General features: G+C 45.5%; 1 protein-coding gene across 2 annotated transcripts; it reads left to right on the top strand.

The window, feature by feature from the left end:
* The first annotated feature begins 752 nt into the window (after positions 1-752).
* Positions 753-3059, top strand: LOC9269702 (zinc finger protein STAMENLESS 1-like). 2 transcript variants are annotated; one of them, XM_026023842.2, is made up of 5 exons: positions 753-829; positions 1406-1512; positions 1763-1888; positions 2134-2215; positions 2345-3059. In XM_026023842.2, coding segments are annotated over exons 1-5 (780 nt in total). In that variant the 5' UTR covers positions 753-827; the 3' UTR covers positions 2808-3059. The 2 variants fall into 2 exon arrangements, with proteins under 2 accessions (XP_025879627.1, NP_001411234.1); NM_001424305.1 differs by lacking the exon at positions 753-829 and having other exon boundaries at positions 861-1512; positions 2345-3005.
* The last annotated feature ends 13285 nt before the right edge of the window (positions 3060-16344 follow it).

The following is a 16344-nucleotide window of genomic DNA, read 5'->3' on the forward strand; positions in this document are numbered from 1 at the left end:
GCATATCTGCTGCTGCATTGCTGCTTACAAAGTGATACTACAGTGCAGTGTTAAGAGAGTAGTGGTGCTGTGGCTGTGGGGCTTTCTTTCAGCTCAGCTCAGCTGCCCTACAGCTAATAGTGTGGACACTCACCTACACATATTGACATACAGTCATCGCCATACCATACGTCCTCTTCTCTGATCCTCCTCGATCTCGATCGATCGATCTCTCTTTGGATAGATAATAATAACAACGCAACAAATACTGCATTCCTCGCACTTGGATTACAGCCATCACATACTCCAAGAATCATATATGCACAGGCAGCATCTTACTCTCTCACTCTTAATCAGATGGAGAGAGAGAGAGGGGTAGTAGTGGTAGTAGTGTACGTAGGTGTACCAGTGTATGTGAATGTGTGACAGGAGAGAGAAAGGGACGGCTGTGCAGAGGTGAACTGATAGAGAACTTTCAGGCTTCTCTCTCCCCCAGCTACCAAGCTCTACTACTGCTTCTCTCACTCTATCTACACCCCAAACCAACACTTTTAAGACAGCCGTTCCCCAATGCATTTGCTGTTCCCAAACTGCAGTGTCTTTTTGCTTTTGTGTCATGTACTAAATCAATAATACTTGTACTCTTTTCTCTCTACACAGTCAGGCACATCACTGAGCTGATGAGAGCTCTACTCAACGCGTCTCAAGTCGATCTCAAACCCCACACACACAGCATCCGATATATATCTCGATCCCCTCTTTTCTTTTTCTTCCGGCCTCTCCTTCCAAAAGCCTCATTTGCATCATAGTGTTCAGCTGTTTCTCTCCCTGCTGCTCTCTGCTCCACCATGTAAGAAGGAGCCTACAAGCACAACTACCCCTCATGACTTTTTTGTGTCTTCTTCTATTGTTCATCTCCATGTTATGTACATCTTCCCTCTGAAACACTGCTGTCTTTGTGTGTCTTGTTTATATGTGCACATATCTTGTCTTGTTTTTTCAGCAATTTTTTTTTCCAAACAGTCACTCTTGGATGTGTCTGTTTGTGTGTGTAAATCCGATATTACCTGTAATCTTTTCTATGCATACATCATATATACCTGCATTTTTACTACTAGCTCCTGTTACTTATCACAACTATCTAGCCTACTATGGATCTCCATGAACAGCTTGTTTTCTACTATGTCATTCTAGTACTATATAAAACTACTATGCATAGATTCATTCTTGTTGTCGGCACAGTGCACTACTACTTGTGTTCTATCGGCATCTTGTTGGGCTACCTCGCTCTTGAGTTCCTGTGTGCTCATCATTGTGCAAACAGGAACTTGTTGATCCATCTGTGAATCTGTATCTTCAACAAGTTGTATATATACGTACTAAATGGTTTCCTCTTCTTCTTCTTCTTCGCTATGAACTCATCAAGGAGACAAGAAGGGAGCCCCCTGGACCTGAACAACCTGCCGGATGAGTTCGGCAAGCAAACGGTGGAGAGCTCAACGACCACCGCCGCATCCAGCGCCGAAGCATCCAGTAAGGATATCACTGCAACATTCATAACCAGCAAATGCTAGTACATATATAGCTTTAATGTAGAGTAAAAAAGATAGATTTTTGTTTTGTGTGTGTGTCTGAATGTGGTCATCTACTTAAAATTTTCTCCTGAACCGTCTCGATCATTACATGGAAAAAAGAAAACCTTAATTGTTGCATTTTAGATAAAGGAAGTACAGTTACATAGCTTCAGAATGGGATAACTGAATGATTAGCTAATTGTTTACAGGGGTTACTAAGAAGAAGAGTAATGGAGGGAAGGATGAAGCTGGCAAGGTGTACGAGTGTAGGTTCTGCTCCCTCAAGTTCTGCAAATCTCAAGCGCTGGGTGGCCACATGAATCGCCACCGCCAAGGCAATATCACACAACAACCTACCTAGCTATATAATCGATATTTTTTTTATCAAAGAACCAATTTGATCGATCACAAATATATGAAGAAGTTCGTTTTTTTTATCTTCCACGCATCTAATATATTCTAATCCAACAGTAACCATTTATATCCTTAAGAAAAAGATTCAATTTTTTGATCTTCCATGCATCTAATCTCGCATTCCCTTTGCCTCTAACTTGTGGGATATTGGGATTTGATCTTTCAGAGAGGGAGACCGAAACCCTCAACCGCGCCAGGCAGCTCGTCTTCGGCAACGACAGCCTCGCCGCCGTCGGCGCACAGCTCAAGTATGCATATCACATCGATCGATCTAAGCGTGAATTAAATCTCCATTAATTTGCAAGTTGTGTCGTCTCGCCCGATCCTTCCTTTCTCATCATCGACTAGGGTTTCTTATGAAAGCTTTCTTGCTACAGTTTCAGGGATGTGAACATGGGAGGAGGCGGCGCCGCTGCTCCTCCACCGACGATGCAGATGGGAGGAGGAGGCTTCCGGGGAGGCGGTGTCGGCGGCGACCCGTGCATCCCGCTCCGGCCGGTGCAGCCACGGCTGTCGCCGCCGCAGCCGCCGCCGTACCACCACTACCTCTACACGACGACGGCGCCGCCGTCCGCCTTGCACCCGATGAGCTACCCGGCGACGTACCCGGCCCCGCCGCGCCACCAGCAGCCGGCGGCGGTCGGCGACTACGTCATCGGCCACGCCGTCTCCGCCGGCGACGCGCTGGTGGCCCCGCCGCCGCCGCCGCACCGCGCCAGCTTCTCCTGCTTCGGGGCGCCGCTCGCCGCGCCGCCGGCGAACGTGCAGCCCGACAACGGCAACTGCAACTGCAGCTTCGGGTGCGGCCACAGCAACAGGAACGTGAACGCCGCCTCCTGAGCTGACGCGTAGTATTTACTGCGTTTGATGTGATTGCAGTTAAGTTATTGTTCATGTAAATTACTAAGAGCCAAGAAATTAGAAGTGTTCGTGATCGATAGGCGATGTGTTAATTTGGGGGGCAAGAGAGATCGAGATCGATGGGTAGTTGTTCATGATGTTCAGTTTTACCTTTAAAATCTACTGCTAAGTGAGGTACATGTCTGCACTTATTGGATTCATGTATGGTAATGTTGATTTTTTGGTGTGTGAGTTTTTGGGGGTGTTTTTAGTTCAGATATGGAATTAATTTAATCAACTGTGTAGTAGTGGAGAGATGCATTGATGTTTTTGAACGCATATGATTCTTTAAAATGTATAAGGCTGATGACCAGGTGTTTTTCTTATGATTTTATGAACATATATATTACTAGTAGTACAAACTGGAGTACTTACAAAAGTTAAATGGGTTAAATATGTACTGGTAGAGTATATTTTGAACCAATGTGAAAGTCTCATTAAAACTACTCTACGGTTGTGTTTAGATCCAAACTTTGGATCCAAAGTTTGCAAAATTCCATTACATCAACCTGTCATACACACACAACTTTTCAATCACATCATCTCTAATTTCAACTAAAATCTAAACTTTGGATGGAACTAAACGCAGCCGTTTAATTTGAGCTACATCTATCTACATGGTACTGTGGGTACTGAATTATTCTGCAGTTTTGTGCTCTCTTCACTCTCTGGCCTTCCCTATAGGTGCCGTACTAGTACAAATAAAATACGAGCAGTCAATACACGAACTCATCAGAACACACATCACATCACATTGAACTTGATTTGACATAGGCGCCGCAAGTCAACCCAGGCTAACGATGGCATAATTATAGCTCATTCAAGTGTTTAAAAGGTGATCGATATGAACAAGTGCCTGCAGGTGAGTGCTGACTCTCGGGGAAGCTACTCCTAGCTATAGATCCTGATCAGGATTTTGAATGCAGTGCCACTAGCTTTGACCAATGTTCTTGATGGAACAGCAAACTTTTTTCTTGGTTGCTGCTGGGCTTAGGGCCTGTTTAATTCACGAAAAAAAACTTTTAGGGTGTCACATCAGATGTTTGACCGGATATCGGAAGTGATTTTCGGACACGAATAAAAAAAACTAATTTCATAACTCGTATAGAAACCGCGAGACGAATCTTTTGAGCCTAATTAATCCGTTATTAGTACATGTGGGTTACTGTAGCACTTATGGATAATCATGGACTAATTAGGCTCAAATGATTCGTCTCTCGATTTCCTCCCTAACTGCGCAATTAGTTTTTTAATCTATATTTAATGCTCCATACATGTGTCCAAAGATTCGATGTGATGTTTTTGAGAAAAAAATTTGGGAAACTAAACCAGGCCTTATTTCTGATTTGGCCCGCACTATCATTTCTAAAATGACCAGTATAATAAAAAGCCCAACAGCGAAATCCATCGGATGTATAAGCCCCGGTTTGTCAATCAATTTCCCTTTACTACGTATACAATTTTCAAAAAAAAAAACACTACATATACAGTTTAATCGTTTGGCCTATAGCTGAAAAAAAATAAACCTTTTATCTATGCATTCTTAGTGATATAAAAGCTAATGTTGAAAATAAAATACAATAAAAACCCATCAAAATCAACTCTAAAATTTAGTTTCAAAATTTAATTATTAGTTGCAGGTGATAATTAAGTCAAAAGGCAAACAATGATGCTGATGATTATGGCTTCTTTGGATGGAGGAAATTTATAGGATTTTTTCCTATATTATACTAGTAACACCCTTCAGAACAATATGATTGTAGTAAAAATTTGTATGGATTAATTGCTTTTCTATACCCACTATTGCATAGGAATTTTAACTCGAGCTTACACCTTTTTTCCCCATTGCTAATTAAGTCCAATCCACAATCTCTTCTCCTCTCTCTCTCTCTCTCTCTCTCGTGTACGTGATTTTCTCCAAAAATGCCATCCAAAGACGTGTTCGCGAAAAAAAAAACCATCCGAAGACATTACCTTTAGTGTTTCTATGTTTTGAAATCTTGTATACATTGCTTAACATTGACAATCTCTGTTCCTATGTTTTTTTTTCTTTTTCCGCATATTGGAAATCCTATGTTCCAAAAGAACCCCAAATGCATGCTTAATAAAAATCATATGCCCATTAATATAAGTAACAAGTATACTTATCGACCTGATCACCTGTATACATTTCAATGAAAAATGCTACTATAATTAAGAGTTTAAGACGTACAATATCCCCCACACACCACAATACACACACTACTGTTACAGGTAGTCAGGAAAGTCTTCACATAGCTGGCGTATGTGTACCAGTGTATTAATTCTAATTGTACTGTGCTACTCCTGGGGGGTTGGGTATAGTACCATGGTTGACATCTGACAGCATAAGTTGTATTTAACTCAACCAGTGTATATAGTACTTCTCCATTATCATGGATTTGGACAGTAGATATAATGAATTTAATTAGTATCCATCTCTACAAATTAGAGTTCTAGCTGGTTGTTGATGAGGAACTAGCTCTCGTACCTCAAAAAAAAAAAGGAACTAGCTCTCAATCTTCTGATAGGTATTAATAACTCTCGATTCGACGGATACTTTGACACACACGATTTGTGTCTTCCAATCAATACGATTTGAACCTGGCAATCGCAGCATCGCTTCTCCTCTGGTCATTAATTGTGCACTATCCGGTTATCAACAGATTGTTGTTTGCCTATCTCTTTGAAATCAAATCAAATTACATTCGGAAATTTCGAATGCAACTTGGATTTGGCCCCTCATATTTGTATGTTAGGCCAGACACTGTGGATAGACATGGCTTATCATGCAAGTGCGCATGCCATATATGTGTCGTCACTCTGCACCATGACAACTAGGCCTGCACCTATTTTTTTTCCCTGATTACATGCATGGAGGACATACATAACACACATATCACGGTACACACGTATCCCACAAAATACAAAGGTATGGTCTCTACGTTAATTAAAGGTTATCATGTTATAATAGTTAAGACAATACAGTCTCTAACCATTAATATACCAAAATACTTTTTTACTAGTCACTTTTCCTTTATCAGACTCAATGCAACAAAAAAATTTCTAATAAATGCTACGAGTCGACTCTATGCAGTTGTCATGCGTAGCAACCATCTTTCTATTTTCTTCTTCCTCTCTCTTTCACATCACCAAAAATGCTTGCATGACAATAAAGAGAGACCGCTAATAAAGACCATTGTACATGCCCTAAATACAGTCCTTAATTAACAAATGTACAATAAACGGAGTTAGGAATAAATCAGTTAACATAACGAATATCCTACTGAAATTAAACACATAAATGATATGAGCACCAAGATTTAAACAATTGTGGATAGATTTGATCAGTCATGCACCTACTATTGGTATCACACTGAATGTTTATTCATGTGCACCCCACGCATGCATATACTAATTGAACAATTAATACAAAATAGAAACACATGAAAACTAAAGCAAGAAATTAAGAATTTTATGTATTGAATTAATCTTTAATGTATTTTAGCCAGATTAAATTTGTCAAACCAGGAATTTAGTTATCAGATAAAAGTTTTGAGATATGATCTTAGTACTCCCTCCGTCCCCAGATATAAGGGATTTTGGATGGATGTGGCACTTCATAGTACTACGAATCTAGACAGACCTGAAAGTCTAGATTCGTAGTACTATGAAGTGCCACATCCATCTAAAATCCCTTATATTTTGCGATGGAGGGAGTACATGCTTGTTCTAAAATTTAAGCAACCTTAAATATAGAGCCATATACGTATAAGCATTTGGATTTCAAATATATTAATTGAAGGAATGAATAACCTGAAAATTCTTTTTCGCATCAATCCATGCTAGATTTGTTCCATCATTCAAATTGATTCTTAAATTTCATCACATGTTCAACTTTTTACTCACCTGCCTGAGAAGTGTGAATTTCTGCTGCCGTGACCTTCACTCTATGTAGGGGGTGAAAACGGTACGGAAATGGACGGAAACCATCTTTATCGTTTTCGTTTTCATTTTTTTTTTCGGAATCGGAATTGGAAACCCTGGTTACGAAAATGGAATCGAATATTATCGAAACCGAAAACGGAGCGAAAACGAACTGGCGCGAATACGGTAACGAAAATTTATCGGAATAAAAAACCCCTCAAACTGATAAATCCAATTGAATAAATTATCTATGTTTAAAAGAGTAAGGTTGTTGATAAATCCTAATGCAGGACAAAAAAATATTCTTATGTAATTTTAGATTTGCATAACAAATATTTTTTTAAAAAAAATAATAGCCAAACACAATAGTATTCACTATTTAGTGCTTAAAAAAAGAATCCAGGGTATTTCAGTCACAAAATTTCTGGTAATTCTGAGAAAATTTTTGGAAATTCCGAGAAAATTTCTGGAAAGTTTCTGACCGATTACGAGTTCTGACGGAAACTGCCCTTATCATTTCCGATTCCGTTTCCGAGAAAATATTTCCGAATTCGTTTCCGTTTCCGAAAAATTCCGACCGACAGATTCCGTTTTCGAAAATAGGTCCAGGATCCGGAAAGTTTCCGTACTGTTTTCACCCCTAACTCTATGTGCTATATATAGCCTGCTATATATTGTAGTTGGCAATTTTATTGAACTTGCTCTCATTTGTACTAATTTATATAGGATACCACATGTACATATACATGCTCCCTCCATCCCAAAATACAATACGTATACTCCGGTTTTTTCTTTTTTGCACGAATCTAAACATATATTTATTTCTAGATTCGTGTATAAAAGTTGATCGATTCTTTTTTTGAGATGGAGGGTTATAGATTTATACAGACATATAGTACATATGGAGTAGGAGTAGAATCCAAAGTTAAACTAATTAATCTAAAGGGCGCCGGCCGGCAGGCCGGTGGCTGTGTTGCAGGGCAGTTTGCAGCTGCCTATCGCCCACAAACCAGCCATTGCATGCATGTACTCGCAGGCCAACCAAACGAGACTGGCCCCGTGAGCTTCTCGAGATACAAACACACAAACACACGCATGTTTGCATGTACAAATATCATGTCGAATCGGCGAAATCGACTTGTCAGAAAAGCTACGGCCGCGGCTGCTGCCTCCTAATATAATAAAGCTACACTCTTCGCTTCCGATCTCTAGCTAGCTCTCAGTCCTACTACACACTCAACTTTAATCAGCGATGTTTGCATGCATGATCACAAGATTGATGAGCACATATCGATCAGTCTATACATCTACTTGCATTTCTTCAGGAGAATTATTATAACAGAGACGAGAAACTAGGCGGTTTGCAATGTGTTTATGGCGAAGCAGCACAGCACAGGACATATGATGCATGCATGCACAACCGCAGCTACAATTTGTACTGCAACACAAGAGAGAATCAGAGAAGAGAGTGGATGGGTGCTATAGCTGCAGCTTGAAGCTAATAGGTAGCCCTGCTGCACAAGCACAACCCTAAGCTCTGCTCATATGCATAGCTTCTCCTCTCTCTGCTGTCTTCTATACGTACACGCACCGCTTTCTTCTTTATGATCTTTAGCTGCTGTATGCCTGTATCTGCGCCCCCATTTGGCACACAAATTAACAAGAGGAACAATCCAAGGGCATGGAAATAAATCTTCAGGATCGCACTTGCAGGACATGGCCATATGCCTGGCCGATCGAGAGAAAAGGGAAAGAGAAGAAATCAAGGATTAAGTGAGAGGCAGCAAACAATGTACGTAGATACTTGAACGTAATGCTAGGTGCTAGACTTATGTGCTAAACTCTGAAATAACATTTTGATTCCTCCTAATAATAGAAGTTATTAGGAAATATGCTATTTCGAAGAAAAAAAGATTCAGGAAAACATAAACAATATCAATGACAAGTTCATACTCTCTCCATTTCCAAGTGTAAGTGTTTCTATAATTCAAATTTTATACAAAATATAAGCATTTCTGGCACATTTCAAATGCACAGGAAGGCAAGCATTTTCAACCAATCAGTTGCTTAGGAGAGAATGCAAGCAATTTAAAGTTTGACCAATGAAATTACGGAAAAAAAACTAACCCTCTTGAAAAGCTTATTTTGAGAATAAACCCTGCTAAAAACTTATTTCAAAATTGAATTGTGACACTAAAGTCCAACATCTCAGCAACCTAATTGTCTCTATGACACTGGGTCCGAGATGGCAGACCGAGTTCCAAGTGCTATGGTGCTAACCATGGAACCTCAGTGCCAATGGACATAGCACCGTGGTAGGGGAATGTGGCCAGGAGCTCAATGGCGGTGGTGACCTCTAGATCGATCATGCAGTGGTGTCATTGCTTCGATTGATGTTCCAACACCAATTGACTCCGGTGCTGCTACCGATTTCTTGCTCTTCCACATCGCCATTGTCCTTGTCGAGTCTCGTCGACTCTAGCACCACTACGAGCTCGTTGAGATCCAGAGCACAAGCTTAGCCTCCTACCTCAGCGTCATGCTTATTGGCGTTGAGGTTGGAAGTTCAATGCCAGAGCACTTAGAGTTGACCACTTGCCACGTTGATCATCCAGCTTGAACTCGGTGCCATGATAGCAGGGGGTTAACACTAGCGTGACTGGTGCTGAGACGTTGGATCATAGTGTCATCGGGCTTGACGTTGAGTTCGTGGTTCATTTTAAAATAAGTACTGGCACAGTTCATGTTTGAAATATTTCTTTTATAAGGATCATATTGTCAAAAACATCTGCAAACTTCCAACTTTTCCATCACATCAAAACTTTCCTACACACACAAACTTTCAACTTTTCCATCATATCGTTCTAATTTCAACCAAACTTCCAATTTTGGCATAAACTAAGGGGGTGTTTGGGAGAGAGGGGCTAAACTCTCACAAAACAATAAGTCCCTAGGGGAGGGACTTATGTTTTTGAGAGAGGGGCTCTCCCAAACACCCCCTAAACACACCCTGAAAGAGAATATTTTCTCTTATCCTTAATCTTTATAGTAAATAACCTACAAATGTTTACATTTAGTAACAGAGGGAGTAAGAGTAGGTACGTGTGAATGAAAGACAATATTGTACATTACAGCAAATGATAGATTCTACTCTAAGCTATAATCTCATGACAAGTCGAACCTAGCTTTTCTGTGTCGCTATAGCTCTCCGAAGCTGCGCTAGTGGCCTTGTCGCGCAATTGATAAACAACAAAACTAGCTGAGATTTATTTACTTTGGTAAGCCAGTGGGACCCTTTGGCATGGCTTCTCTTGAGAGAGAGACATGCAGCTAGCTGAGAGTATGTACTGGGTCCCATCGATCCCCATTTGATTCTGATGAGCTTCTGATAGATACCTCTGGGCACATCTCATGTAGGATCGGAGTAGATGAATGGTCCAGCTTGAGCTCGGTCTTGAAAGAAAAATACTATACCATGCTGCAGTTGCTGTCCATCTCCATGCAATGCAATGCAGTACAGCAGCAGAAAACGATCAGACCGTAGCACTTGTGGAGTGCTGTACTGAGTCAGGTATAGTAGCCGACTATGCACGGTGAAAACCTACAACTATACACACGTACGTAGTATGCGTATGAGTAGTGTAGACTAGTACGATCGACTAGTAGTATACAACCAAGAGCTAGCTAGCGCTTTAGCCAGCACAGCTAGCCAGTGTCGTTGTTCATTAGTACCAGTACACTATCCTCCATAATTTACTCGACTATAGCATAGCTAGTACTCCTATGCTACAGTTCTCAAATATGGACACTTGATCGACCACGGACTCACGGAGAGAATGGTCATGCTATGGATGGTTGGAACCTAGGAATTTCTCAGGATAATTTCCTATTAGGCAACGTCCGTTCGTTTGTTTTCTTGCTGGTCGATCGACTTCGGTTTTCAAGTACTCTCTCCTTTTCCTGAATACTTGTCGATTTTAACTATGCGTATAGGTTAACTTGGACCATTGTTGGAGAAGGTTATATTTTTGGGATCCTCCCTCCCTGTTAGATCCATAAGGCACAATTACTGATCAGGACATGAGTTCTAAACTACGGTAGCTTGCCGCTATGAGAGCCTCAATTATTGGGCCAAGCTTCATGTCCCATCTATAGATGGCCATCTGGGCCACCCGGCACGGCACGGCCCAAGCCCGGCCGGCCGTGCCTGGGCCGAGGCTTGTCGGGCCGGTATGGCCCGACCGACGCACCGAGCCATGCCGTGCCAGCCCACGGGCGGCATACACGGCCCAATACTACTCGGACCGTGCCGGGCCGGCCCACCGTGACAAGGGTGCAACCCAGGCACGGCCCGGTTGTCGGGCCAGCACGGGCACGACCCCAGTCGGGCCGTGCCATGCTTGGGCCGGGCCAAAATTGCGGGCTTTGGGCCGGGCCATGGGCCTCGGGCCATATGGCCATCTATAGTCTCATCTACATGTTAATTGATGTCAGTCCAAAGCCCAAATAACCGCCCCGCTCAAGGCATGCATAAGAGTACAAGAGCACCCCAATGCGAGCCCACTTAGTATGTGTGTAGATACATGGTAAATCTCCTTATCCCCATATAGTAGTACTGTAATTTCTAGCTATGAATCTAAACATATATACTAGATCTAGTTTCATATATAGCCAGAATTAGTTTAGAGTGAGTTGCACTTTGGGCCATGTTTTATTGCCAAAGCTTCACTTTGGACAGCCCTATTGCTCCACCGCCACCTAAATCTCCACTGATGTCATTGTTTGCCCTTGCCGCCGCCTCCGGCTCCTCTCCCATCGATCGAAGTGGGGCGGAGTGGTAGGCAAGGAGGATGCCGCCCCTACTCCCCACTCTCCTTTCCTGCGGCCTCTTTTCCTGTCACACCCCAATCTGGCACCGCCGTACAACGGCACCTGACAGGAGCGTGTCGTAGGAAAACGGCATGAACTGCGTCCTACGAAACCGCGATCTCAGTACCAGTCCCAGGACATAGCGCTGGTACCCACGGTGACAAACATGAATCATTGCAAATCCTTATAATTAATAGAGGACTTATTTACCTTAACTTAGGTTGCAGCTCAGACAGCCCGAGAATGCAACTGGCGACACGGACGAGGCAAACACCAACAACAGCAGCAGCAGAGGAACCAACCAACGGACTAACACCCAACGCCACAAGCAACGGCAAGGAACTAGGACGAAACCCTAATCTTCACTTCACTTCAACTTCATCTTCGGAGCTGGCAGAACTATATTTATATAGAGAGCAAGGGTGAGTACTTACGTACTCAGCAAGCCAGGGGAACTTAGGTGGTTAATGCAAGCTTCAAGGGAAGGCTGTTTATTTAGCAATCAGTTTTGTTTTCAAGGTTTTCAACAATCTAAGTGTGTGCTTTCCACAACCAGAGCGAGACAAAGTCTCAGCTCGGTCGGGGTGAGAAGTAACAAATTTATTTATCAAGATTTGCACAACTCCAAGAGTTGGCTTCAAATCTAGTTTTCCCAAACCAAACCAATTTTCCAAACTTCCCGATAATAGTGGTCCCCAAACGACCAATCACTTCCAGGGACTCCCGGTCCCACTGTCCCCCGGACAGCTAAATGCTTCCCAAGCATTAGGTTTCCCAAACCTTAACACCTTTTCATAAAACAGGGTAAAACAAAAACTACGCTAAGGAATCACCTCACATCCGCCCATGACCGTGGGCACGGCTGTTCGAATAGTTTAATAACCTCTGCAGAGGGGGTACACTTTACCCACACGACATTACTAACCTGGGTCACCTAGCCCGTGCAGAACAGCCACGTCTGGCGACTTTGAGGCTTTCACGATAAGGTGTTTCCAAAGCCGACACAGGGTTGCCATATGCCAATGAGAGGGGTCCCAGACCAACAACAGGTTAGGTCCCAGACCATACTGTGCCAGGAAGCCCGAGGGTTCTCCCCGACACCACCCCGTTGAATCCACATGTCTCTTGGCATCATGGTTCCCCTAATTAGCTAATTACTCAGCCAGGGGCGTCCCATTACACCCATGTGGTCGCACTGTTGTATTCTCGGATGTAATTCCGAAGGAATCGGTCCTTAAATGCGACCGCACAAGTATTCCACCCAGGAATGGCCTTGTGTCGCGAGTTTCATTTTTAAAACTCATTTTCTTTCACAAGGCACCGACCCAGGCGTCGGGTTTTCCAAAGATTTTGTAAACCAAGTGTTACCCAAGAAGTTACTCAAATTTTAAGTTTGAAGGCGACCGTCGATACTCGCATAGAGTGCACGAATTATCGAGGCGCAACTAGATGGTTACAAGGGAACATGATATAACAATTAACAATAGAAGGATCAGATGCAACAAGTTAGGTAGGCCCACCGGTCTGCCTTGCAGACGGGGCAAACAGATTAAGTGCAATCCTATCAATGCATAATATTTTGCAAGCAATATAATTAAGTTCAAATATAGGCTCAATATGTTCAAAGGTGGCTTGCCTTGCTCAGGGTCTTCACGAAGCTTCACAAATCTTCGAGAAATCCGCTTGAAGAAAAATATCCGATAACCGCAACTAGGCGCAAACAATCAAAAACCTAAGCAAAGACCAAATAAAATGTCCTATTTAGGCTAATTAATAGTGCCATTAGATAGATCACAATTCAATGGAATTACTGGAAGTGGAACGGAGGCAATCGGACGAACGGATCGAGGGATATGAATTTTGGAAGTTTAAATGAATTTTTCTGGACAAGGAGACGATTTGTCGGAATTTTCTGGAATACGAGAAATGGTTTATGGAATTTATAGAAATAATATTCTCAAGAATATTATTGACATCCACTGACATACAGGCTCGAGGGGACGAATTATTGGAATCTCCGGATTAAGAGGATGGGTTTATGGAATTTGGAATATAGGAAATGATTTATTGAATTTCTAGAAAAGAGAAATATGTGTGGAGTATTGAAAAAGATATTCCCAAGAATATCTTTGACTCATTGACACGTGGGGCCAACAAGAAGGTGAGAGAGAGAGAGGAGCAATTGGAGGGAGTAATTGTGGACTTTTAGCTCTTGGGTGATGGACACTGGGCTTGGACGAAGGGAGTGTATATGGACTTTGTTTGTCTTACTTATCAGGCCGAGGAGGAGGGTGGCTACTGGGCCAAGCCCAAGAGCAAGAGAGAGGGGGCGGCTGCTGACTGGGCGTCGGCTGACTTGGTCAAGCGGGGCCGACGGCTGAGGTGGCGCCAACGTGGACGTCACGTCGGATGGGGAAGGGAGAGGAGGCCGGGCGGCTCATCGGACGGCTCACGGCGGGATCCGGCGAACGGCGGCAAGCCAGAGGGGCGGCTAGCACTGGCGGCAGGAGGAGGAGAAGGGGAACTCATTCCACGGCTCAGATCGGGAAGACGACGCGCGACGACGGCCGGCGGCGGCGGCCAATCTCGCCGGCACGCCGACGTGGCCGCACGCGAGAAGAGCGAAGGGCACGCGGGCTCGGGCTTAGCCGAACCGGTATGGGGTTGCGACGCGCACGCGGTGACGCGGGACCTGATGGTCACCGGCGACGCACGCGCGGTGGCGTTATGCGGCGGCGGAAGGGGCGACACGGCGCGGAGGCAAAGGAGAAGGCCGGCGGCCTAGGGACAGTCAGGGGGAGCTCAAGGGGATCTCCGGGAGCGTGGCGGCGAGAGGAATCGGCGCGAGAGGTGCCGACGGCGGTCGATTGCGGCGGCGGCAATCACCGGCGAGCAAAAAGGGGAAAACACAACGAGACGACGAGGATTCGATTCAAAGGGGTGGGAGCATCTCCGGGGTTCAAGGAATCTGTTTCCGGTGTCGGATGGGGCGGAGAAGCACTGAGGAGGGCCGGCGACGAGCAGCGGCCTCCGGGAGCGGACGGTAATGGCGGTGAGGCCATGCCGGGCGACGGCGGTGCTAGGGAATGGTTTGGGGAGGTCCTAGGGAGCTCAAGGACGGTGTTGGCGAGGGTGGTCGACGAGCTGGGGCCCGACGACGGCGCGCGACTGCGCGCAGCGGCGGAAACAGAGCAACGGCGAGGCGCGCGGCGCATCGTGCGGCAGGCTATGGCGTGCAGCGGCGGGCGCGGCATAGCGAGCGGTAAGAGGAAAGGGTTCGGCGGGGAGCTCACCGACAAGAGGAAGCGGCGTCGGTGGATCGGAGAGAGTCGTGGCGAGGTGGTCGCGACGGTGGGACGGCGCGGCACCGAGTGGGCGCGGCCGGGGAGGAATAGAGGAGAGGTGGCGCCCGTAGCTCCTCGTCACGCGCCCACGCACGCACCGGTTCCTCCGGTGCTCGGCGGCGGACGGCGACGACGAGATCGAGTCGAGCGGCAACAGGGCGGCGACGGTTGTTCGGCTGCAATGGCGCGGTGGGGGGCGAAAACGAGAGAGATGGAGGGGAGGGGCTCGGCTGTGGTTTTATAGGCGCGGGATGTGGAGCTTCGAGGGGAAGGAACCGAGCACGGGCGATCAAGGAGAGGCGGTGGCGGATTCGCGGTCAAGCTGTGACAGAGGCGGTCACGGGTGGCAAAGGAGGTGACGGTGGCGCCGGTCGGGGAAAAAGCAAAAAGGGGGAGGGAGAAAGGAGCTCGGCTCCTTGCCGATTTTGGGCGAGCTGAGGGAGGAGAGAGCGCGTGGGAGAGAGAGGCGCTGCCTCCGCGTCTTGGACACACGCGCGCTGCGGCGCAGAGGTGGGGGCAGCGGCAGAGTGGGCACGGGCGGCTGCGCGGCGCAGGCGGGCCAGGGCGGACGGTGACCGAGGGCGGTCGGCCACCACGGCGGGAGCGCGCGCGGGAACGAGCGAAGGCGGTGGAGGTTTGAGCGATGCCGGCGGGAAATCGACGTCGGCGCGTGAGAGAGAGAAAGCATCGAGAGAGAGAGAGAACGAGAGAGCGAGAGAGCTCTCTCTCGGCTCGGCTCGGCGCGTGCAACGCACGTGCGAGGCTGAGGGAGGAGATCGGCCAAGGAAGGAAGAATCGGCCCAACGACCAAGGGGGAGGCAAAATAGACTTTTGCAGAGAGATGATTTGGAAGGGATTTGGATTTGGAATTGAATTTCGAATTTGATTACTTGGACTCAGGGAAACAGGGAGGAGTCAAGGAATGGATTCAAGGTGGACTCGGATATTTGTGGAATCGGGACAAGTATTTGGCGAGGATTCAAAGGAGGCGATTGAATTTCAGGATTTGATTTCGGAAACTTGAATCGGGATTGGAAACTTGAGGTGGAGGATTTTGATGGTGATGAGAGGGAACAACGATGGAGATTGAATTGAGATCCATGGCACGACTTAGACTCTCACTCAAAGAACGAAATTTTTGCATATAGGATTTTGCCGAATTAGTTTTTAACGTCACGCAAAAAGCGGAGCGTTACATTTCCCTACCGCTCGCCGCTGCGAGGGATGGGGAGAAGTCGCGCCAACGCCGCAGCACATCGCCGAGCGTGGAGTGTTCGGAGAAATAGAGGGGAGAAAGGGGTTGACAAGTGGTCCCCATG

Source organism: Oryza sativa, chromosome 1 (genome assembly GCF_034140825.1).
Source record: "Oryza sativa Japonica Group chromosome 1, ASM3414082v1".
Taxonomy (NCBI): Eukaryota; Viridiplantae; Streptophyta; class Magnoliopsida; order Poales; family Poaceae; genus Oryza; species Oryza sativa.

What these genes read in the sequence shown, in the direction of transcription:
- LOC9269702 (NM_001424305.1), top strand. Translation starts at nt 1,392, where the DNA reads ATGAACTCATCAAGGAGACAAGAAGGGAGCCCCCTGGACCTGAACAAC. An exon ending in ATCCAGCGCCGAAGCATCCA is followed by an intron (nt 1,513 to 1,762) that starts GTAAGGATATCA and finishes AATTGTTTACAG; the next exon opens with GGGTTACTAAGAAGAAGAGT. An exon ending in CATGAATCGCCACCGCCAAG is followed by an intron (nt 1,889 to 2,133) that starts GCAATATCACAC and finishes TTGATCTTTCAG; the next exon opens with AGAGGGAGACCGAAACCCTC.